Below are 25,298 nucleotides of genomic sequence, written 5' to 3' on the forward strand. Positions count from 1 at the left end.
GGGTATAAAATGGAATTTCGATATTTTTGAAAAAGTGCAATTATTTTGAAGAACGAAAGTTTAAAAATCGGGTTTTGGAAAATACCACGAAATGGAGTGGAAATTGAAATGAAAAAAATATTTCTGACCATTAATACATTGCCCGAGCAGAGTCTGATAACAAATTGAGAACTAAACTTGATGTTGTGATGTAGTATGGAATGATTTCTCAGGTTATTATCATTTTGGTCGTTTTAACGGTTAAAAGATCAAAATCGAAAGCAGAAAAATTGCACTATGACATCAAACAGAAAACTATTTATGCTATCAGTGAAAGCAAATTGAAAACTCATTGAGATGGTGAAATATTTCATTGAAAACAAAATAAGTAATCAATTTGATGTTTGTCAAAGAAATAGAAACAAACATTTTTTTCTAAAAATGTAAGAACATCAAAATGAGACCAAAATATGATGTCATATCTGAAAAAGTTTAAACTGATATCAAAACAAGATTTCAATTTGATGCTTGATATCAAAATATGTTGTCTATTTGCAGTAATTTTGATGTTGGACTTTGCTCGGGTGGTAACACGCAATGTTACTGTTACAGCAGTTATTGTGCGCAAATTATACTTGCGAGCCATTGCTTTGAAAAACTATAAAATTAAACAATAAAACAATAAAAATCAGCAAAAATGTAAACGATTTTTTGTTCCGCTTCAAAATCAAATTGAATTAATGAAATAAATGATTAAAAACAATTATATGATACTAATTGTTACTTACGTAGTAAAACAACCAGTATTTAAACTGTTATTGTCACGAATCATATTTCCACTGACAGTACGAAACCTAATGAAACGGTAACGGCAACCGTACACTGGGGTACAAATGTACCCCACGCCAACTTTGATACTTTGTTCCACAAAGGCTATAAGTAAACTATACCATCTTTTCCTACTATTACTAGGAACTCTAAATTGAATTATGGTTAGGGTCCTAGGTTGGTAAATGCCGAATTCTCATTTTCACACGGCTCCAAAGAAGACGTGGGGTACATTTGTATCCCAGTGCAACGTTCTAGGGTTAAATCAAGAGATACTTTCTTCATCTCGTCCACGGAAAAAATAGAAATAAAACCCTACACTTACAAGGGATAAATATGTCGCATGGTGCGGAGTTTCATTAAATTCGGTACTCCTCAACTGACTTAATCAATGGACAGAAGCGACAAAAGATTTGCGGTCGTTGTCTACCAACACTTCAAAGAAGGCAGCACAGTAGAATGCGCACTAGTTGCTGCAACTACTAGGGTTGCACCGCTGAAATTGCTATCTTTAGCCCACTCCGAACAACAAGCAGCTGTCATCGGAGTGAAACTGGCGGACACGATTCTAGAATTTCTCTAGATTTAGGTACAAAAAATCAATTCAGGGCAGGCTCGAGAGATGGCTTCATTCGGATCACCGACGTCATTACGTGGAAACGTCATTACGTCCCGACGAAACTAAATGTGGCAGACGAGGAAACAAAATGGAAAGGCCCTCCTGGCCTCAGCAAGACTAGCCGGTGGTTCCGAGGGCTCGACATCCTCTGGAAAACGAAAGAAAAATTAAAAGCCAAAATTCACTCTGTTGGAGTAACCGACACAAAACACCCACACCTACAATTCCATTTTAAACGAACAGATACAGAACAGATGAAGTCTGTGGTTCTGTTATTCTGAAGACTACAGCATATGTCTTCAGAGCCATCAGGGGTCCATCCAGAGGGCACCTGAGGCAAATGGACCACTCAAACATGTCGAATTACTGAAGGCTACGGAAATCGTGACCGGCTTTCTAAGATTCCGACGAAATTTTACACGTTTCACCGGCATGGAAGTCACTGGCGGCTCCAGGAGGAGGAACAGGAGGGCACGTGCCCCCTCCCCTTATTCAACCAGAAAGTTATCTAGTAGCAAATCTTTCGTGAACACTTCTTTTGTGAATCATTATAATGTGTTAAGGTCGTGTACAGCTATGCTAACGGCTTATTGGATGAATACCATTGATGAATAAAGCGGATACTAGTAGTCAAAAGTCGTGTAGGTAGGTAAAACGAGCCGATCGCCGTCAATATCCGCTTGGGGTGGACGATTTACTACAATTGTACACCGGCGAATACGTATACTTTCACGGTGTGAGAAAATGTGAGTGTATGCTGGATAATGATAATGATCATCACAAGGCGATGAAATCTTACTTCACGCTGGACAGCATTTGAGTCATCCAACCAAACAAGTTGCTTCTCTCTCTCTCAGGACGATCAACGGGCTAAGTTATTGTTAGAATCTTTAACCCGTCCACTGACTAGCCACTTCGAATCCGGCCTGCTCTAAAGACACGATCACATTCGACTTCCGGACATTGAAGCGATGGCTTTCAACCGATGGAATTATCTCAAAAACCGTTTGAGCAATGATCCAGTACTAGCCGAGGATCTTGAGCATAAGACCCAAGAACATGCCACGAACACGAAAACTCAGTCCTCCTGAAAGGTCCAGATCGGCTAACATCGCTATTGTCAGTGCTGATCTGTCTCCGTGAGTGCCAATTGGAAGTATGCAGGGACATCATGGAGATGTTTCACCAAGTGCGGATGAGAGAGGAAGACCAACATTGCCAGCGCTTCTTCTGAAAAGGTACCAACGAGTCGAAACTCAGTATTTACGTCGTTCCGATAATGACCTTCGGCGCATGTTGTTCACCGAGCACTGCACCACACGTCCAGAATCTGAACGCAAGACTTTTCGAGCAGGACCATAAAGAGGCGGTCGATGCAATCATCAAGCAACACTACGTTGATGATATGCTCGTTAGCACTGATACAGAGGAAAACGCAGTGAAACTCACACGGGAAGTCAAAAAGATTCACGAGGAAGCTGGGTTTGAAATTCGAAAGTTGATATCCAACTCCGATATGGTCATGGCAAACTTGAAATAGACAACTCTTGAAGAGAATCTTAAACATCGATGACGAAGCTACTAAAGGTGCTCGGAATGTGGTGGCATACGACGACAGACCGATTCACTTTCAAAATATCCTCCCGTTACGATGAAAATCTGCTCTCCGACGGTCGCGGTTGACCATACCAAACGCAAAGTTCTCCACACATTAATAATACTGTACGATTGGATTTGATTACGCACCTGTTGATGTTTTTGAAGGAAATATGGAGAACATCAGTGAGCTAGAATGCTCCTATAGAAGATACGCAGTTCGAGAAATGGTTGACGTGGCTGGCCGTTTTTCGGCAGATACGATCTGTGTATGAAACTAGATGTTACCGAACGTCAACTACCGTTATGGTGGACGTAGAAATGCACAAATTTGTGGATGCGAGTGAGAACTGTATCGCGGCGGTCGTCTATCCTCGATTATGCGAGGGGCGCACGATTGAGATTTAGTTGGTAGGAGCGAAAAATGCGAGTAGCGCCATTGAAATTCCTGGCCATCCCGAAGTCCGGGCTGAAAGCGGCCTTACTCGGTGTCCGATTGACTGATACGATAATGGCATCATTGTCCATCACGGTTAGCAAGCAGTACTTCTGGACAGATTCCAAGGACGCGACGGTTGATCGTTCACCTACATGGGAGATTATTTCGGCCCGATTCTGGCTTTGCTTGGACGACACACGGAGAAAGGGTGACTACCGACTCTTAAGTAATGGCAATTCGAAACATCAAGGCTAGGAGCGGAGTACTGGCTGTTATCTATAGCGATCGCGGAACTAGTTCCCAAGTTACAAGCAAGGTGATCAAGCAGATGATCGAGCAGCTTGAATTCGGAAAACTGGCTAGCGAATTTACAGTCGCACCCAGTAGTGGAGCTACAATTTGTCGAGCTCGCCCCACTTGGGAACGTCTGATCCGCAGCGTGAGGCTGAATTGAAGCAAGCTACAACGCTAACACCTAACCATTTTCTGTAAGGATCAGTAAACGGTCTGAGGTCGTGGGTCGAATTTAATCACAAATCGTGGCGAACTTATTCTGGACGCAGTGGATCCGTGACTATCTACCCATGATCACACGCAGAACCAAGTGGTTTACCTCAGCAAAACCACTTGATTATCCATCTATGAGAAGCTCTATGCGATGGTGATTTTCAACATATTTTCATTTAAATGTTTACACAGGTTTTTCAGGAAAGTTTGTTCTAGCTTGAATGTCTGCTCTCTGTGCTAAAAGCAATTGAAACATACGGTGTTGTTAGAGCAGTTTAAATGATTATTGAAAGTAGGAAGTACAATTGAAATGATTGAACTTAAGTCTAAATCTTCAATCCATTTTAGGAATTTCATAATTTACATTCCGCCACAGAATAAATTATTTCATTTGGTTCCAGTCTCATTGTCTCCGCATGATTTACCAATTTATTTTGGCACACTCACCGCATGTCAAGAAACGCATTTCGAAAAATTTTGAATCCATTTTACAAACCGTACATCAGATATAGTTTACCAAGAAGGCGTTCCCCCCTTTACCATCTGGCTGGAGCCGCCTATGGGAAGACTAAACATTTTCCACAGTCAATAAGATTATTTTGACTCACGTGCATATTTTTAAAAGTAAAAGTTTCTACATGTACCATTTTCTAAAAAGAAATGTTCGGTTAACGTATTTTATACGACAATACTATCTGAGAACGTATTATAGGGAATAAATATTTCTACAAGAAAAAATATACACTGAAAAAAATGATAGCCTTATCATATTTTTAAAATTCAACCTAATTGACAAACAAAACTGTAATTTTATTACAGAAAATGATTCTAAATATAATTTCAAATAAAAATGCATTCAACCAAAATCTTCCAGAATGAGATAGTTGTGAAGATATTTGGAATTTTGCTCCAACAAAAGCAATTTATTCGAGAAATTAAACCCTTTTTAAAAGATATTCGCATTTCCCCATCAGAAACTGTAAATAACAAAATGTATAACGTTTTAAAGATGTAAAAAAAACTTTTTAAATGTATTTGGGTCATGGAGAACCTTTCAATAAAAAGTTTTACTAGCAATAACGTTTAAGTGGCCCTTACACGTTCAATATTTTTGTCAATACACAGTATTGACGATATTGTTGCAATATTTCAATCCCACTTCAAACCCACATCGTCAATACAACTTTTTTTTCCATTACACGTTCAATACTTTTGTTAATATTCTCTATTACTGTCAAAAATTGGCCGCTTTACAGATTTTTATAATTCATACCATTTGCAGTCAAAAATACATTTTTATATTGTAACGACATATAATTAGCAAGGGACTGGAAGGTGAAGTATTTTTCAAATATTAAGAGCCATAGTACTCAAGGGAGAGCAAGGATTTGAAGTAAGAAAGTTTAGAAAAGCGTTTTTCTAAACTTTCTTACTTCAAATCCTTGCTCTCCCTTGAGTACTATGGCTCTTAATATTTGAAAAATACTTCACCTTCCAGTCCCTTGCTAATTATATGTCGTTACAATATAAAAAACGTGTTTAATCCACCTAATAGTGTGATGAGACATTTCTTATAACTCTTATCACTCTCTTCGGATATTATATCGTTTGAGAGCATTTAGAACTTTATGCTTCGCGATGTTTTTGATAACACAAACTACATGGGATAGTGGAAGGGCTCAGAGAATCGCTCAAATCAGCATAGGACAACATCAGTGCTAGAAATCTCAAACCAAATCAATGGGAAAGCAAAAAAATGGCCCATAAAATAGACATACCAACGAATTATTGTTAATGCTCTGTTAATAAAATATCTATATTGTGGTGGGAAAACTGAATTTTCCTAAAGGGTTTATATATTGTACTGAAACAAAAAAAAACGATTTTTTTTTTGAATCGATTTGAAGTTTATATTTTACTCAAATTTCCAACGCGACTGAGAACTGAGAAATCAACGCTTTTTCTTGAAAAGGGCGATACTAGCAGTGATACCATTCAAAGAAAATCAACAGTGAATATTTCCAGACTTGGTTTTATTTCCTATTTAGGAACTATTGTGTTTTTACATCCTAGATTACATGATTCAGTGATCGAAACCCAAAACTTCATAAAGTATTTGAAATTATTAAATTAAAATTTGTTTTTGCTATTGAAATTGACAAAATGATAGTATCGCCCCTTTGGCGATTGTTTACTTTTTCGGTCCCATCTATCAGCATTGAAGTATCGCCCTTACATTTTTTACAATAACTACCGTTTTACACCACCGATTTCGTCCGGGTTTTTTCAATAGAGCATTGTTACTATTTACAGCTGGTATCAGTTTGATAATCCTAAAAAATACGAAAATAACAGTTTCGCCTCTAAACTGCTAGCAAAAAAAGTATCGCCCTGTTTGTTTGCATGGAGCGTGGAGGGCGAAACTTTAAATAAACAAACAAAAATACAGTTTCGCCCGTTATATTTTTTGCTGTAGTTTAAGAAAGCAATATCGTAGAATCAAAATTTTTAGGTTAATTTGTTGCGTTTCAAAGCCCTCATTCGCATGTAAGAAAAAAGCCCTATGTTTACAAGTATCGCCCTTTTCACAAAAAAGCGTTGAAATGAAATCGCAGCTCCTGATATCACGCTATCTCTGAAGTACATGCGTGCATAGTTTCAAATTTTACTTCGACATCGACTTTTTCTAAAGGTGACTTCCCAGTAGTATTCTTGATTTGAATTATTATTGCTAATCCTAATGCCAAAGAACAAATAAAAACCTCACGAAAACGAACCGTTTGGGAAAATCATCATCATTACTGAAACTTTCATTTTCACAAAACTTTTCGATAACCTTCCGTCACTTGCGTTAATGCACTGGATGCACAGTAGGGTGACAAAAAAATGACCCCTATCGGCCCACCTCTGCGTCGATTCCTAGTCCCACCAGGAGTACTTGCACCAAATTTGAAGCAAATCGGACAAGTCTAACTACCGGACCAACGGGCCTGAAATTTGTATGGGAATTTTCAACAATTTGCATGGAGAAAACCCACCAGCACGCATTTTCGCCGCTAGGTGACACTGTATGCATCGTATTATCACTGTAAGTGAAAATAAGAAGGATAATTGAATTGTCTACAACTTTGTCGAAGACTGCAAGTAAATCCGACTTTGTTAAAAGAAGTTATTAAACTTTTAACGAAGTGATGTCTGAGTCAGTTTTGCATGGGGCCTAATAGTGCATGGTTGTGTATCAGTACTCGATTCACACGAACTAAACATTTTTGTGAAATAATCGTTAGGTTTAGCTCAATGATATGTTCAGAAGAATTATAGTAAATAATACGAGTCATGCTTTGATTAGAAAATTTTAGTTTCACCTGTTACCGCATAGAGGGCGCCAACAGTAACTTTTCAACAGAGAGAGATAGAAGTTTGGTGTCTTCTACAAAGTTATAGAACAGGCATTTTCCAGTATTTCTTCTGAACATCTTGATACTCTATCTCTCTTCTATGAAAAGTTAGTAGTGGCGCTCTCTATGCGGTCACAGATGGAACTAAAATTTTCCAACCGAAACATAACTCGTATTATTTACTATAATTCTTGTAAACATACTATTCGGCTAAATCTAACCATTATTTCACAAAAATATATAGTTCGCGGGAGTCGAGTACTGATACACAACCATGCACTGCTAGGCCCCATGCAAAACTGACTCAGACATCACTTCGTTAAAAGTTTAATAACTTCTTTTAACATAGCTGGATTTACTAGCAGTCTTCGACAAAGTTGTAGATAATTAAAATATCTTTCTTATTTTCATTTACAGTGATAATACGTTGTATACAGTGCCACCTAGCGGCGAAAATACGAGCTAGTGAGTTTTCTCCATGTAAATTGATGAAAAATCCAATATAAACTTCAGGCACGTTGGTCCGGTAGTTAGACTTGTCCGATTTGCTTCAAATTTGGTACAAGTACTCCTGGTGGGACTAGGAATCGACTCAGAGGTGGGCCGATTGAGTTTTCAAAAATTCATCATTTTTCTGGGCAGTCTAGTGCACAGTGCTCTAAAAATCTAGCGAAATCGTCTTAGGGCACCAGCGGGTCTGTAATGAATACTAAAAATTAATTTCTATTCCATAATTTTCAGTTCAGCTATTCGAGAGTTCGTGCCCACCGCAAACCATGAAAAATAGACTACGTTGTGAAGCGATGATCACTATTTATTAAAAAATCACGGTTAAATAAAAAATAAAACTATTAAAAATTTTCAAACAGTTTATAATTTTCACAAACCTATTAGGAAAAATTGTGTAATAAGCTTTCGTAATATTGTGTAGACAAAAAGCTGAAAATTTGAAAAGAAATCTGAGGATTATGATTGATTACAGAACTCTGGAATTTTCTATTGGAATGTTTTCAGGCATGAATTTGATATTGATGCTATTAGACAACTGTGAAATCAAGACCAATAGATTAGTTACATATCAGGACCCCATTCCGACAATTTATCAAAAGTCCTCATGATGTTTACCACAACAGGTTATCAATCTACGGATCAGATAATGTTATAGTAATATTGAATTAAATCAGTTTGCATCAATAAATTTTCAACTCCAATCCAATATTTTTTTTTGTGTGGTGGGGGGAGGGGGGGGGGGTGTATGGTGTTAAAACCTTCTCTTGGCTACGCCGTTGCTTGGAGTTATTTATTTCGCTTTTCATTTTCCGAAAGGTTTCAGATCGATCCGATGGTCAAATTAGAAAAATTGCAGTCAGAAGGTTCGCACAAATGAACATTTTTGCACTGATAAGTTATCAAGTTCCTTCCAGACAACTTGGAAGTGTTCGGTGATTATTTCTAGCGGTTGTAGATAGAAAAATGAAATACAAAATTCGATTTATCGAAATAATGTTTGGCTTATTTCAATGGATTATTACTATATTGAACAATAAATAGGCGACGAAGAGTAATCCACAAACAACAAGCCATAACTTTTAAAGTATTCAAAATAGATATTTTAAGTCTTTAGTAAAGTTATTCGCAAAAGTAAGAGCTACAAATTTGCTGAAGGCATCATTTCGTTATAATCACTTTCAAGAAAATTTGTGAAAATATCTCACTCATAGGGGGATTAATCAGCAAAAGCACAATACCAAAAGAAAGAGCATATTACCTCCATTAAATTCTCCGAAGATACTATTGACCTAAAATAAGCCGTTTTGGCGTTAATAATAGATTACATGTTTTTGGTGATATTTCTGGCAATGGGAAATGATAGAAATCTTTCGTCCGCATTTAATGTTAAATATCTCTTTTGATAATAGTCCGATTTCAACAATCTATAGCTTGTTCGAAAGGTATTCGTTCAAGCTGTCTAAAAGCATATAAATTGTTAATCTATATCGTCAATTCCGGCAGATAATTTAAAAAAAACTGCAAAAAACGCCATTTTTACGCATTCAAACATTCATATCTTAAAAACTAAACATCAGAATCAAAAACAAATTAATAGCGTTCATACTGTTTTTTAGTTCTTTCATTTAAAATTGGTTTGGATAAGATCGGTTCAGCCATTGCTGAGAAACACGAATGAGAATTTGTCCGTTACATACACACACACACAGACACACACACACACACACACACACACACACACACACACACACACACACAGACATTGTCCCAAATCGTCGAGCTGAGTCGATTGGTATATAAGACTCGGCCCTTCGGGCCTCGGAAAAAATCTTGAAAGTTTGAGCGAATTCTATACATTTCTTTTATAAGAAATGTAAAAGGAAAAAGATTGACTCACTATAAGTCGTTAATAAAAAAGAAAAAAATGTACCGCGATGGGGATCCATCCAGCAGCTTTGGGTGAAAGCTGCCGACGCCGTGTTCAATCAACACACAGTGACTATATGCACAACTTGTTGAGGCAGACACAAGAGTCGATGAAATAAAACACCCCGGCATGGCAATTAGTGAGGGCAAAAACTAACTCATTCAATGAGATTCATCGTCGCACAATGCTTAGGGTGGAAGTTTTCCGTGACTTAACTTTTTGTCGGCTCCGACAGCATAGGTCATTAAATTGACTTTACGCTTGTCCGGACATGCCGCAGACTCAGGTGATTCGCATTTAATGCCAAAAGATCCTGACTACTGCGCTGCAGAAGACAAAAAGCTAAGTAACCGGGAAATTCTAAGCTTGTTCATTGACCCTACTCCACGCTTTTCGAAACTTTCTTACTTCAAATCCTTGCTCTCCCTTGAGTACTATGGCTCTTAATATTTGAAAAATACTTCATCTTCCAGTCCCTTGCTAATTATATGTCGTTACAATATAAAAAAGGAAAAAGATTGACTCACTATAAGTCGTTAATAAAAAAGGGAAAAAAAAGTCAAAAATACAATTTTATTATTGAATATGTGGGTTATTTACAGAAAAAAAAGTTCAATAACGGTTGAGATTCGAGGATATGTGTAGAACGACTTTTTCACCAATATTGAACCTTGAACCAAACACCTTGTATACAAAAGGGGATATATAATACAATTTTATTAGGATCAGGGGGAACAATCGGAGCTGCTTTTATGAGTAGTCACATGGTTTGGAATTTGAGCAAGGAATAATTTTGGAGCAATCTATCTATCTATCTATCTATATATATATATATATATATATATATATATATATATATATATATATATATATATATATATATATATATATATATATATATATATATATATATATATATATATATATATATATATATATATATATATATATATATATATATATATATATATATATATATATATATATATATATATATATATATATATATATATATATATATATATATATATATATATATAAGTCAAAGTTTGTATGTATATGATTTATAGACTCCCAAACGGCTTAACCGATTTCCGTAAAAATTTGCACACAGTAGTTATTTGGTATGGGGCGTGTTTGTGTGCTATTAGTTGGAGATTATCTGCCCGCCAGATGGCGCTTCGGAACAACTTGTGTTTTCCTCATAGTTCATTGAAAGTCGCAGCAACGCGCGATGGGTATTAGCTATTAAATTATATTAAACAAAGAGGAACAATTTATCAACCATCTTAAAACTTGGAATACTGTTTGATATACTAGGAGGAGTGATTGATTGTTACTGTCTAGGGAAACCAATTTGAACTATTTGTAGTAGTAGTACAGTTGGGTATTTCTTAACGAGAATATTGATAAATTAATAACTAAAACTAGACAAATAAAGGCAAATATACTTCGTGGGGACATTCTAGGGTGCGGTGGGTTGTGAGTTCCTTCATTTGGGTATCAGAGACATGAGAGAGAGAGAAAGTAGACGGTGATGAACGGGGGGGGGGGGGTATATCAACCTTCAGTTTCTGACAACGTGAGATCAACGGCATCGCTTATGGACACGGGCGGTCTTCATCAAGAAGCATCAGTAAGAGCGCCGGGTGGTCCTCCACGAGTCGGCAAGGGTTCCTCCAAACGATTTCGTAGTACGGCTCAGATGTGGATCGGCAACACCTCCGGTTGCGCGTTTGATTTTCGTGCTGTAGGTTCCGTGTTTGTTGACTCCGACGACCGAGATGCTTCGTGTTGCCCTGAAGTCGCATCAAACCACATATGGTGTACGGTACTTCTGAGAATGATAATAAATATAAAAGGGGCAGTTGAATCTACGTGTATACAAAGGATATATAGTAGACAGGTTCAATTTTTGACTTTTACCCCCACCAAGCTCTCCTGATTCCTTTTATGGCCCTTAATAATTGTACAAATTTTGGTACCAATCGGTTGCGTCTACGGACCCTCCAAAAATTTCAAAGATTATATGGAAATTAGTATGGATAATCGGTTAAAATTGAAAATAAATTCTTAAAAAATCACCTCATCACACTATGGGTCACAGGGGCGGTTTTTTGGTACAAAAATCAATATCTTCCAAACCGTTCATTTTAGAGAAATTTTGTCTGAGAGAATATTTGTGGGAATAAAATTGGCTTTCTTTTAAAGTAAAATGTAACTAGGGTGGTCCTCTCGAACATTCTTTTCGAAAAATTATTTTTCGAACGAAATGGTATAGCAAGGTACTTACTTCAGCAAAGTTGTGGAAAAATGTTTTTCAAAAAACATTTTCAAATGCATCAAAGTTATAGCACTATCGGTTTTCATGTTATAATTATTTTTATTCTTTAACGTAGGGTGTTTCTGAAAAAGTTAGTTTTTTAACTATAACTTTTTAAGTAGTTAGTCTATCTTAATACTCTCTATGAACCAATTTTAGTACTTTTCATTGCGCATATTTTTGCTGGAGAATATGAATCGATATCATTTTTCGTTATCGAGTTACGATCATTTTTTTAAATAAAAATGATAGTTTTCAATGACTTCTAACTCAGAAGGTTGCAAAAAGTAGCAGCTAAATTTGTACTCTTTCGAAAATGCATAAAAAATACTATCAAATATCTCGAAATCAACTTTTGCTTTTTTGTCCTTCGATGTCATATATAAACAACAACACCACGAGTCGTGACAGTTTAATTGGTATCAAGCCCATTCATGTATCGAATCGCAGTAGCCGACGACTGCTTTGATGAACGCGTGTAGTCCTTTGTATTATTAGTTCCGTTAAAATGGATAAAAAAAATCATTCGATCTCTGGAAAGTGACCAAAGGTGAAAATAGAAGTAAAATAAAGGCTGGGTTTGAGAAAATTATGAGATCATTTGATGTGGAAGAAAATGAAAAATAGAATTTCGCTCGGAATGCAAAAGCTGTAGCAATTAAAACATGTAAAAGGTTTGATCAATTTTGGAAAGACAGTCATCAAATTGAGACGAAAGTGCTCGGTAAAAATTCGAAATATTTTGAGAAGCTGTTAACAGTTCCAAAAAAATGCACTTCCTCCCAAACCAGCATTCACAGAAATTCGTCGCTTACTCAGAACAGAATGAAGGGTAATCCTTAATTTATTCGCTTTTTAAAGTAACATGCTCTACATTTTATACTGTTCATATAATGTTCAAAATTATAGGCCGTCCAAAAAACCGAGTGCATGAATTGTGCTTGAAAAGGAAAAGGAAACTTAATCTTTGGGAAAAGAAACACGATTCAGATAACTATAGCGACGACGATGCTGATGATGTTGATGATTGTGATTATAATAATTATGATGATGTCGATTATAATAAAATAGTTATGTAGAATAGTAAAATAAATATCTGCCTGAGCCTAACGTTTTCAATATTTGTGTACATATATTTGACAAGCTCAAAAAATCATTTAAAAACTCGACTTTTTGATCTAGTAAAGCAGGTGCTAAATGGCGATGACCAGGCCCTTAACCCATTCATGCCCATGTTGTTTGTGGATAACAACGTTTTTAAACAGCTATAACTTTTGATTGAGGCGAGATTTGCTCACAAAAACAAGTAAGGCTTATTAATGTGATTATTGCCTTTAATTTGAGTATTAACAGTTACAAGGATCAGCTCTAGAACTGAAGTTATTGCAATTAGTCTGATTGTATTCCGATGGAGCAGTGCTGCCAGGGATAGTTTACGTTGACGACGGAAAATGACATCTTCGTTATAGTGCAATATTATTGAAAACTGATAAAACTTATCAATTTAGACTGTCGTTGCTACGTTTTCTACGTAATTGGACTATTGTAATTATTCTAGGAGAATTACATTGAGCATTACAAGGTAAAAATTGACCAGCTTCTAGCACTGCCATGGAAGCACCTATCTTTATGAAAATAGGCTTTTCGTGTTTCTTGACCCAACCGTTTTCAAGGAAAAATAGTTTTGAAACCCTACATGCACTAGAAAAAAGTTTGGCATGAAAGGGTTAAAAACAGCCGTAAGCTGATGTCATTTGATCATAATGTTGATGTCAACATTTTTCGCTGAAGGATAAAAAAGCAAAAGTGGATTTTGAGAGACTTTATAGTATTTTTGATGCACTTTCGAAAAAGTACAAATTTAGCTGCTACTTTTTGCAACCTTCTGAGTTAGAGGTCATTGAAAACTATCATTTTTATTTAAAAAAAATGATCGTAACTCGATAACGAAAAATGGTATCGATTCACATTCTTCAGCAAAAATATGTGCAATGAAAAGTACTAAAATTGCTTCATAGAGAGTATTAAGATGGACAAACTACTTAAAAAGTTATAGTTAAAAAACTGACTTTTTCAGAAACACCCTATTAACCTAAGAAAAATCATTATAGCATGAAAACCGATAGTGCTATAACTTTGATGCATTTGAAAATGTTACTTGGAAAATATTTTTCTACAACTTTGCTGAGGTAAGTACCTTGCTACACCATTTAGTCCGAAAAATATTTTTTCGAAAAGAATGTTCGAGAGGACCACCCTAGTTACATTTTACTTTAAAAGAAAGCCAATTTAATTTCCAAAAATATTTTCTCAGACAAAATTTCTCTAAAATGAATGGTTTGGGAGTTATTGATTTTTGTACCGAAAAACCGCCCTTGTGACCCATAGTGCATCAATCGATTCATGAGAACACTATATATTTCTAAACGTATTCTTCTACTGAACACATTCGTGGAACATTGTAAGTTTGTGAAAATTCGCTGATAAAAGTTATTAACTAAAGAAGCAGCATGACATCAAAACAAGTGGATTTTATTATTAATCATTGCAATCATTGTTTGAAGGTAACTTACATAAGTCTATTCTCCATTTTCACCTTCAGAAAATGTTCCACACCATGAAAGCTCGGTCTTAGGGACTGTTCATAAATTACGTAACGCGTTTAGGGGGGGGGGGAGTTCGACAATTTGTGACAAATGGGGGAGGGGGAGTAAGCTAGAACGTTATGTAACATGTTTTACCGATTAAAATTTTCTTTTAAAAGAATTTGTTACGTAATAGTGTAATAATGTAGATGAATCAATGACAATTTGTTACATGGGGGGAGGGGAGAGTTAATTTTAGGCAATTTTTGCGTTATGTAATTTATGAATGGACCCTAATGCGAGTCATCAATAATCACCGTATTTGTCCGGAGCACCACTTCTTGCTTCTGTGACTCACTCATCTCAACAGATTACTACGGCAAGAATTATAGTAACACTATCTTTTGTTCTTGAGGCAAGGCGCACAAATAAAAGTAATAATTTTTGTCTTTCGCTTCGCACTCTTCGCTCTGTCAGAAGCATAAAGCACACCGAGCTTTGAGACGATTGTTTTTGGTATTTGTAAATAGCAATCTTTTTCAACTTTTTCTCAATAATTGTTCAAACCAAACGGGTAAAAAATTTATTAAAATTCGCCGAAAACCATTTTTTTTTCAATCGAAAAAAATCGAGAATGCGGGACTTTGGTCCTCAAACCGTTCCGTTATTTATCAGGATGCCAAGGATATACATCATGATCACAACGCAATAAATTTCGCGTTAAATCTTGCGAGACATCACGCAGGACTAGGGATTTGCTCAGAAACACAAATAGTGTTTTTTCATTTCTTGGAGCTAGCGTTTATCTGGCACTAGCTTAATTCTGTTCCTAAGTTAGTGTCGGATTCTGATGAGACGACGCCGAAACGTAAATTCCATAACTAATTTAGTTAAAGGTTTTGTGCCTTTAACGTGCAAATGTGGTTTAACACAATTCTCTCCTTAGTGGAATAACAATTAACTTGCGGGACACGCTTGACTAGGAGTTTGTTCAGGAACACAAATTGTGTCTCCGTTTTCTGGAGCTAGCGTCAATCCGGCGCTAGCTTATTCCGTTAACTAAGTTAGTATCGGAATCTTATGAGACGAAGGCGAAACGCAAATTCCATAACTAATTTAAAAATAGTTTTGACCCAAATTTTTCTCCACTAAGGAGATATATAGCATACAACGGAAAAATCTCCATCTTTCGAATACAGTGCCTGCATTCTTTTATCGTTTAAGGGATTATATCTACTTGAGTGGGTTGAAAAGAATGTTCTGCAAACTTTCAAGAGAATCGGACTACTAGAGCTGAAGTTACAACGCTAAATAGCCGAGGGTGTCCTGCGACCAGATGAACTTAAGTTTTCGCGTGTCCAAGGATTTCTCTAATAGACAAAATGCGCATATATTTGGAATGCAAATCGATGCTCGTTCATTCCAAAAGTCACGTTCGTCAGAATGTACATTAGTGTTAGTGCATTAACGATCTTTCGAAAAATAAGTTGCCTGAAAAAGTCAAACGGAAAAAAATGTTGAAATGGTGAGTTGCGTTGCGTTGCGTTACGAAGCACGGTGCTATTCGTAGATTGCATACTAACGATTATCATGTTGCCTATAGGTAGTTCAACTCATTTTGCTTGTAAGATAAATGATCGGGAATGAACTATATGAGTTCAGTAAACCAATAGCATGAGAATCGTTATTGCCGGCCACGACCATCTTCACCGATACTTAGGATAGGGTAGGAAATGTTGATGTAAGACCTACTTAAGGAAGGCCACCGACTCAGCGACGCTTCCATAGGTATTACGGAGTTAGATTAAAGGACAAGTATAGGTCTAGAATTCGCCACAAGCAGGCAATGCGACCATGAAATGAATATATTTTTATGCGGTAGGATGATTAGTCTCGGAGTACACGTATACTCAGAGGATAGATATTTAGTTATGGTTTTCTTGTGTTTAAACTCTGGATGGCCGACCATCGAGAATGATTTACTTGTCCCTAAACTGCTGCTATTTGAACTCCAAACAACCGGCAGTAGGAGTATTGCTACAACTGTAAGCTAGCGTAATTTTTTCGAAATTATCTTGTGTTAATTGTGAAGACTAACAAAGTCAAATTTTGGCTTGAAAAGTTGGTCAACGGGTTTTGGAACCTTCTCTGGAGTTTGAAGTGAAGAAGCTGCACCAACACTGGCGTTTGTCGGAGGGAAAAAGATGAACCACCACTGAGCAATGCTGAATAAGGACAACTTACGAGATTAAAAATTTATATATGGTTCCTCAGCCAATGTGGTCGGCAATTATTCCCCGAAAACGTAACACTTTCTGAAGTATTCAGAATTGATTATTCGTTTGTCAGACTCTAAAACGAGATTGGCCTACATACGGTCTCTGTCTGGAAGAGTAAAGAGTCAAGCATAGAAAGTGGAAATAATGCGAAATAAATCTACTGCACGAATTAAGGACGTACAGATGCTGTCTGAAACGGTCTTCGCGGGCAGATCAATAAAGGGTTCAAATTTTAGTTAGAGAAACAAAAAAAAAACGATGATGTGGTCATTGACTGTTATGTCATTTTTGCTTGAAACCGAAACTGACACATGCTGATTACGCTTCTGGATAGGAGTCTCTCGAAACAGTCATTTTATATAAATGTTGTAAACATTGGAGAGAGCCCAGCGCGACCAGGATTCGCCTCGGGGTTTTCAAGCAAAAACGACACTAGTTGAATCATAAAAAAAGGTAAGAAAAATTGGAAATCTCTCACTTATCTGCAATTTTGACTGGGTTGTGCGCTCTTGCCGATGAAAATGTTCCGCATTTGATCCGCAGATGAGCCGGAAACGTTTGTCAGATGGTTGCTCTATTTCCTTCGGATTGCGGATCTTGAGTTGGTTGCAATTTTCTTCCAGTGTAAACCTTCTATAATTCGCAGAACACTCTGCTAGCTCAAAATTTTATCCTTCAACCGTGTACTCGATGTGGCCCACTTTTAGGCCCATCCACAAGACAATCACATCAAATTTTTACTTTTGAAGACATTTTCAGTAGCAAGAAAAAATGCTTTCGTTTTGTTCAAGGCCTACTCTCTTTTAAAAAAAATGTTGAAATGGTGAGTTATGCCAAAGTAATTATGTGAAAAAATTCCCCCAGAGGTAGGATTCGAACCTGCAACCTTTTAGATTCCGGACCAATGGACAAACCCTTATGCTATCCCACTAGATACCAAGGTCCGGGTTTTTATTATCGTTTTGTTTTTAATTTTTTAGTTCATTATACCCCAGGGATATCAACGATGTAACATGTGGAATAGCACGGACCAATCATGGCGCAGATAATTACTACTTTCAAAAAGTACATAATTTTTGTTATTTATAGTAGTCGTACATTTTATGAAATCAAATACAATATGCATGTACATCTTTCCGGTCAGAAAGTATAAAAATATATTTTATCCAGTACAATGGTTGTTATTTGCATTTCAAAACTGGAAAAATACCTCAACAGAAAATTTTGCAACGGGTGCCCCGTATTGAAACGGTAGAAGTGTTCTACTTCAAAATTCTCATCACAAGTATACGTTTAATTTGGGATTCACTCTATTTGTTGACTGACTTTATTTATCGATTCGTTGAAACGAACTGTTGATTCAAACAATATTAAAATATTATTATAATTCAACCCTTGCCTTGCTCCGGTATAGTTGTCGGAATTCTTCTTGGGTTTCTTTGTAAATAATATTAAAAAAAACCTGTTTTAATCCACCTAGAGGTGCAATTGTGCCTTTCTCATTTCTCCAAACTATGATTTAATAGCTGGTTCGTACAATATAACATTATGGAAATGTCTTTCATTCTTATTACACTTGGAAAGTATATATAAGAGCACCTTTTTGCATTCATCGCGGTATCGGTTTGAATCGGAGTTTTCTATGTGATCGCACTCCACAACCCGTAACTCCGGAGTTGGAAGTCGGATGGACATGGAATTTAATATCAGTTTCCAGGGACGCAACACCTTTCATTTGGGACTAAGTTGATCAAATCGGTCTAGCCATTTTTGAGAAACCAATATAAACGTTATCCTGAATTTGGATGCTTTCGGATCCGTCGATGGTGGCCAGTGTGGCCAAAGAGACTTTGAATGACTGTTGGTGAGCTAGATCTACAAATTTAACAGTTGTGTTTACATTTTGGAAAAAAAATCACTTTTTTACATTCATCGCAGAATTCGTTAGAATCGGGATTTGCTGCGTGATCGTTCGTATCACCCTGGAATTCAGGAACCAGAACTCGGATCCACACAAAATTCAACAGCAGCTGATGGACCTTTCATTTAAAATCAAGTTTGTCAAAATCGGTTCAGAAAATTCCGAGAAACCGATGTGGATAAATCAACAAAATTTGTTTTGTAACCATACTCTTCAACTCGTAATCCGGAACAAGATGAATAAAATTCAATAGCAACCTATGGGAATATTATACCTTTCATTTGAATCTTAGTTTGTAAAAATCGGTTCAGCCATCTCCGAGAAACCGATGTGTACATTTTGTTAACAAATCCGCACATACACACACATACATACATACATACATACATACATACATACATACATACATACATACATACATACATACATACATACATACATACACACATACACACAGATATTTTGCGATCTCGGCGAACTGAGTCGAATGTTATATGAGACTCGGCCCTCCGGGCCTCGGTTAGAAAGTCGGTTTTTGAAGCAATTGCATAACCTTTCTATATAAGAAAGGCAAAAGAATAATATTTAATTAGCTTAATAAGCATGAGTTCAATGTTATCTTCATGTGATTATAATTTGGAAAGGTTGGTGGAATGGGTTTAAACGTGTAGGGAATGGGGGGTTAGCAGAGTGGAAGTGGAGGATGCGTCAGAAATCCTTCATCTTATATCGGTATACGGGGTGGATGAAGGAAATGCGGGCGTGAGGGTGGTCCAAGAGGAGGGGAGTGAGGAAGGAGGGATGTGTAAGAGCAAGAGGTTGGGCGGCGACGCAATACTCAACTGCATATTTTGCCTTCCATTTGAGACTTGGTTTGAGAAAATCGGTTCAGTCATCACCGAAGACCCGATGTGACTTTAATTGTGGAATATGCCCGGAATTCCGGACTTCCGGAATCGTCGATAGTGGACAATATATTCAAAGAATGTTTGATTGGCAATCAGTGATCTAGATCTGCGATTAGAAGTAATTTGGTGACCATTTCAATAGTTTTTAGCCTCTGAGGTATTACGATTGTACCGATTTATATGAGAAATTCCAGTGTATCCTTACTAACACCCCTGTAACTCCGGAAGTAAGAGTCAGAACCGAATGAAATTCAGCAGCAGTCAATGGCATTACTGTATCTTTCATTTGAAATCAAGTTTGTAAAAATCGGTAGAGAATTCGTTGTGGAATGTGTGTGATATTAGCTTAGGAACTTGGCGGGTTCCCCGGGGGCGTCATGAACCGTCATAGGTGGCCAATGTGGTCAAAGCTGCTTTGATTTATCGTTAGTTACCCAGACCCGCAAACTAGAGTAATGTTTTAATATGTTTTACATCATTTGAACATTATGGTGGTACCATTTTATATGGGAATTTGCTGTGTGACCGCACTCTTCAACCCGTAACTCCGGAACCGGAAGTCGGATCAACTAAAACTTCAATAGCAGCTTATGGAAGCGTTATACCTTTCAGATGAAACTAAGCTTGCGAAAATCGGTTCAGCCATCTTTGAAAAAATTGTGTAAGTTTAAATGACACACACACACATACACACACATACACACACACACATACATACACACACAGACATTTGCCGATTTCGACGAACTGAATCGAATGGTGTACGACACTCGACCCTCCGGGCCTCGGTTAAAAAGTCGATTTTTACGGTGATTGCATAGCCTTTCTTTATATGAGAAAGGCAAAACAGAAATAAACAGATCATTTTAAACGTACTTTATTTATTTACCTTTCTTCATTAGAATAGTCCCTTACGCGACATCAAAAATGAGCTAAAAAATTAAAAAACCTTACGCAACGGTATTATTGAACAACTCATCCACCAAATCGACCAATCCAACAGCCTGCAGCAACTTGTAAACAATGAATATCACCACAGCGTAGTAGAACACCAGAAGCAGCCGGTGCGCCAACCACTGCTTCCTATATTTCTTCCTAGCTTGCTCCAAATTGTCCCACTTCTCCTTCATGATGTACATCCGAAGTCCCCTCAAATTGTTCGTCAGAAACTCCACCCAATCGATGTGCTTCATGTCGCACGGAAAAAACCGGTGATCATCCGTCGTCATCTGTGACATTACCTTGTGGTAGTGTTCGTTGCGAAAGTCCCACTCGTTGTTGGTGAAGAAACTCAACACCTCCGAGAACTTATGAACCTTGCGGTACAACTTGAGAACCTTCGGTTTCTGACTGTTGAACTTAAGCGCCAGATCGAAAAAGATTGCCGGGATCACATGGTAGAAGATCTTCAGAAACTCCGATACATAGTAGTACTTGGTAGTATTGTAAGTCGGTATCCAGAGCGCGTTCAAAAAGGGCATCTTGGCTTTCCACTTCATCTGCTCCCTCTTAACCGTTGCCCAATCAACGGGATTATCGGCAACGGTGCAATTTATGATGTTTGTTTCGTTCCGATGATCAGCTGCATACCAACCGACTGCCAGGGTGGAATTCACCACTATATCCGCCGGGACTATGTCTGCTCGGAAGTCGTTGTTAATGTGGAAAATTCGAAGTGCTCCCGTTGCGGCTCCTACAACCACTCCATTGTATCCGTAGATGTTGTCCGTCCAACCGGGGATGGGATCGCTGTTGGTTGTGGTCACTGTAATCGAAGATCAGACTATAATCTTTATTGTCACGCGAAAGTATTAAATGTGGACAAAACTTTCGATAGGATCTCTATAAAATTAATAGACTCTCTTTGTTTACTTTCACGATTATTATAGCACTTTCTAGTCATTTCCCAGTGCAGATCGGAGGATGACGCTATCGACTAGCATATTTCGTAAATAGTTAAAGGAAATGTTAAACGCGTTGTTAAGAGAAGAAAAAGTAAACAAAGAGAAGCTCGAGTACTAACCGATCGACGGTCGGATCACTGCCATTGGAATCTTCTCGTAGTACTGTCTAACGAGATCCTCAGCCAACGACTTTGTAAACGCGTAAGTGTTGGGCCACGGCTCAATGATCTTCTTACTAACGACCTGAAAATTTTCTTCGTCCTGCTCCTGCTCTACCAACTTGATCATTAGGTACGGATCGAACAGCGGTTGGTAGAACTTTTCCTCAATCGAATCTCGATTGCAGTGAGAAAATGCAGTTGACACATATATGAACACCACCAATGCTTTTGCATTTTCCGCGATCTTCAGTATCTCGCTGGTCCCACGCACGTTGGTTTCCACCGACTCCTTGAGGGATTCATCGAAACGCACATCGGCAGCTGCATGCAGGAATACGTTCGCGTTGTTCACGATGTAGGACAGATCGTCGTTGCTGATCGCCAGCTGATGCTTACTGACATCCCCATCGATAATCTTGATTCTTCGGTGGTACAACTCTGGATCATCTTGATAGCTCGTAAAGACTGGTTCCGATTCAAGAATAGCAGTCAGTCGCTCGTTGGAAGTTTTGCCTTTTTTAGCCCGCGAAAGCAGCAATATTTCCGATACTCCACATCTAAAATTTAAAGATCAAGCTCTTAAACAGATGTTCGCCGAACTTAATTAAACCTACCGAATCAGCTTTTCAATGTATAACTTCCCAAGAAATCCAGTTCCGCCCGTCAGTAGAACAATTTTGCCGTGATAAAAGTCCTTAAGTGGCGAGTGGTACGATTCAAATTCGTTCAAGTTCATTCCGCCGGTTCCGCAAACACAACGCTGATGGATGAGCTGCAGTTACACAACTGAGGTGCGCCCCGTATTGAGTGCTGGTCACCTATCGTACGATTTGCATTTCGAATGCATTAAGAATCGTTTGACCGCCGGGGGTTGAGTAATGTATATATGTATGTAGTTGCATTTCTCTTTGGTCAATCGATCGCCGCTCGGTACCATCGTTGTCTGAATGCAGTCTAGCTTGTCGAAAGAATTTGGCCTGTTTCAGTGCATGACACCAGTACAGAAATTACTATTCCGATAGATTCTATTGCGTTGGGATTTTAATAATTTGGTGGAAGGCTCAAAGTCTGAAGTCTGAAGGTCATTTTGAATAAGCGGGATGTTTATTTTCTAAAAGTTAGAATTATAAAACATTTCTAGGAAACCAATATGTTTACTTGGTGTATTTAGGTTGACAATAAACAAAATAGAAATGTTTTTTCCTTTATTTCTCGTCAAACATGTCAAATGGTTCTAAGTGCAAATGAGAGCCTCTCTTTGTTTACTTTCTCTTTCGATTATTACGGTGTCATCCTAAAACTTTTCAATATTGTTTTAGAATATATCGAAAAACTTTGATTTCGACTAGCATATTATGCTACAAATTAAGGAATAAACGTATAAACTGCCGAGTTATTAGCGAAAGAGAAAGTAAACAAAGAGAAACTGTCATTTGCACTGAATTTTGATAAATGTAATGTCCTTATTATAAAGATTTTTTTCAAGTCAACAATAGCATCCACCTTGTGCGGTTATGTCAATGTTGCACCAGAGTGCTTTCAACGACACGACCAGCCACTTCATACAAAATTGCGAAAAAAAGTGTTCGAGTTATTTGCCGCCAGTTACCGGCACATTGAGCCACCCCTCGATACGGACAAAAAATAACTTCTCCTGCAACACTTTGTTTATTTAATTTTGTTTATTTAATTTTCAGTTGCTGTATAGCAACCATGTTATGTTTACATAAACTTATGCTGATTTCGGTTTTAGATCAGAGTCGCCCTAGGTTCGCTCTAATATTTACAAAATCCATACAAAAGTGACAGCTCAGAGCGAACCTAGAGCGACTCGATTCTAAAAACGAAATCAGCATTATGGTGATTTCGTTTTTAGGTTCGAGTCGCTCTAGGTTCGCTCTGAGCTGTCACTTTTGTATAGATTTTGTAAATATTGGAGCGAACCTAGGGCGACTCTGATCTAAAACCGAAATCAGCATTATACAGTCAGATATGGTTGAAGAAAGGGGTTTTCTCGAACGCTTTCAGAATGTTCTAATCGTTTCAATAGGTGTAATAGCTTATATTTGTTGATAGTAAGTTTTATTTTGGCAGCAAGTGGTGTGATTAACTTATTGTGGTTCTGAATTTTGGTTCAAAACAGACCGCTGCTTTGATTCCGTTCGCACACGACCCCTACGCAGTCAGAAACAGAACCGAGGCCGCCGGATACCTGTAGATCAACCAAATTTGCTGGAACAGCAAGTCCGTATCGCTAACGGCATTCGTGAAAACGTTCAATTGTGTTTTTGCGTGACAAATATCGTATGATTCTTTTACTTGCTTGAAATCCGTGTGAAAATCAACCCACTGTCACTGCTTTATTTACGTCGTCTGTAAGAGAATCTCGACGCATTGCACCGCTAGTGCTGGTGCTGCTACTTCGTTGGTTTTCTCCGCCAGTCAGCTTCAGCAACGAGATCAATGCCGTTGGAGACAGGTGAGTTGTTCTGCTAATGCTCAACGGTAGTCGAAAAAAAAATCCTGAATCTGTTTGTTTTTTTTCAGCAGTTGTCTTAATGTGGCAGGCAAAATGCGCTACCTCTGTTGGTGAACTACTATCACAATTTTTCCGATAGATATTTGATGTCATATCTGAGAACTCCTAAGTTCAATAACCTCTCGAAGATATTTCACATTGTTTCTAGTCGGATATAAGGTCATTTGAGAATCGAGGACTTGATTAACAGTGAAGAACAGCTTTTTGATAGCAATTTCTACTGGTCAATCAGCTTAGAAGCTGCCTCACAACAAATCGATAGCTTGGGATTCAATCGCTATCATTCCCAGCGATTCTGTTTGCATTTCTCGTACCAGTCCCCATGCCAACAGTAACCGTTTCTCGACAACAAAACGTTTTATTATTGCGAAGTACATGGCAGTTAAATCCAGAATTGATGCGACAAAATAAGGTATTTTGTACACATTGGGTACATTTTTATCAATTTTGTTTTATTTTTCATTCAGCCATAATTCTGCACTCGTATTGCAACTTATGATAGGCAAAGCTCGATAGACGAAGTCGAATCGATTGGCTAAAGATAAAGCTGAAGTATTTTCAGAAGTGCATAACTGACGAAAGAATGCGGTAGATGTGTGAGTTGCAGTATGAGGAAAATATAACAACACAGCCATGAAGGATTTTAAGGTGCATTAGGATCGTCTGGATGCCATTTATTAGTTAGCGATGATCGAGAGGGTTTCGTGTAGAACGCATGTTCATTCCAGCAGGCACAGCTTCCCAGTAAAGTTCAGCCGGAAATGAGCTGGAGTTCCAGCTGGTTCCAGTTAGCATTCCGGCTCCAGTGACTAGTTAGAATCGGGTCGGTTGTATCACTAAAGCCGGAATACTAACTGGAACTTACCGGAATTCCG

General features: G+C 37.7%; 1 protein-coding gene across 1 annotated transcript; it reads right to left on the minus strand.

Annotated features, from left to right (window-relative positions):
- Positions 1-20,680: 20,680 nt before the first annotated feature.
- LOC131691622 (fatty acyl-CoA reductase wat-like) lies at positions 20,681-22,670 on the minus strand. The gene is made up of 3 exons (XM_058978156.1): positions 22,499-22,670; positions 21,843-22,441; positions 20,681-21,584 (listed from the first exon to the last, which is right to left on the minus strand). Exons 1-3 carry the CDS (start codon positions 22,618-22,620, stop codon positions 20,770-20,772), a joined length of 1,536 nt encoding a protein of 511 aa, XP_058834139.1. The 5' UTR covers positions 22,621-22,670; the 3' UTR covers positions 20,681-20,769.
- Between the last annotated feature and the right edge of the window lie 2,628 nt (positions 22,671-25,298).

This window comes from Topomyia yanbarensis, chromosome 3 (genome assembly GCF_030247195.1).
Source record: "Topomyia yanbarensis strain Yona2022 chromosome 3, ASM3024719v1, whole genome shotgun sequence".
NCBI classification, from domain to species: domain Eukaryota; kingdom Metazoa; phylum Arthropoda; class Insecta; order Diptera; family Culicidae; genus Topomyia; species Topomyia yanbarensis.

Excerpts from the sequence above, each read along its gene's own strand:
- LOC131691622 (XM_058978156.1), bottom strand. The coding sequence starts at position 22,620 with ATGAACTTGAACGAATTTGAATCGTACCACTCGCCACTTAAGGACTTT. Across the intron at positions 22,442-22,498 it reads TACATTGAAAAGCTGATTCG|ATGTGGAGTATCGGAAATAT; the intron begins GTAGGTTTAATT and ends TTTAAATTTTAG. Across the intron at positions 21,585-21,842 it reads AGTGATCCGACCGTCGATCG|TGACCACAACCAACAGCGAT; the intron begins GTTAGTACTCGA and ends CTTCGATTACAG.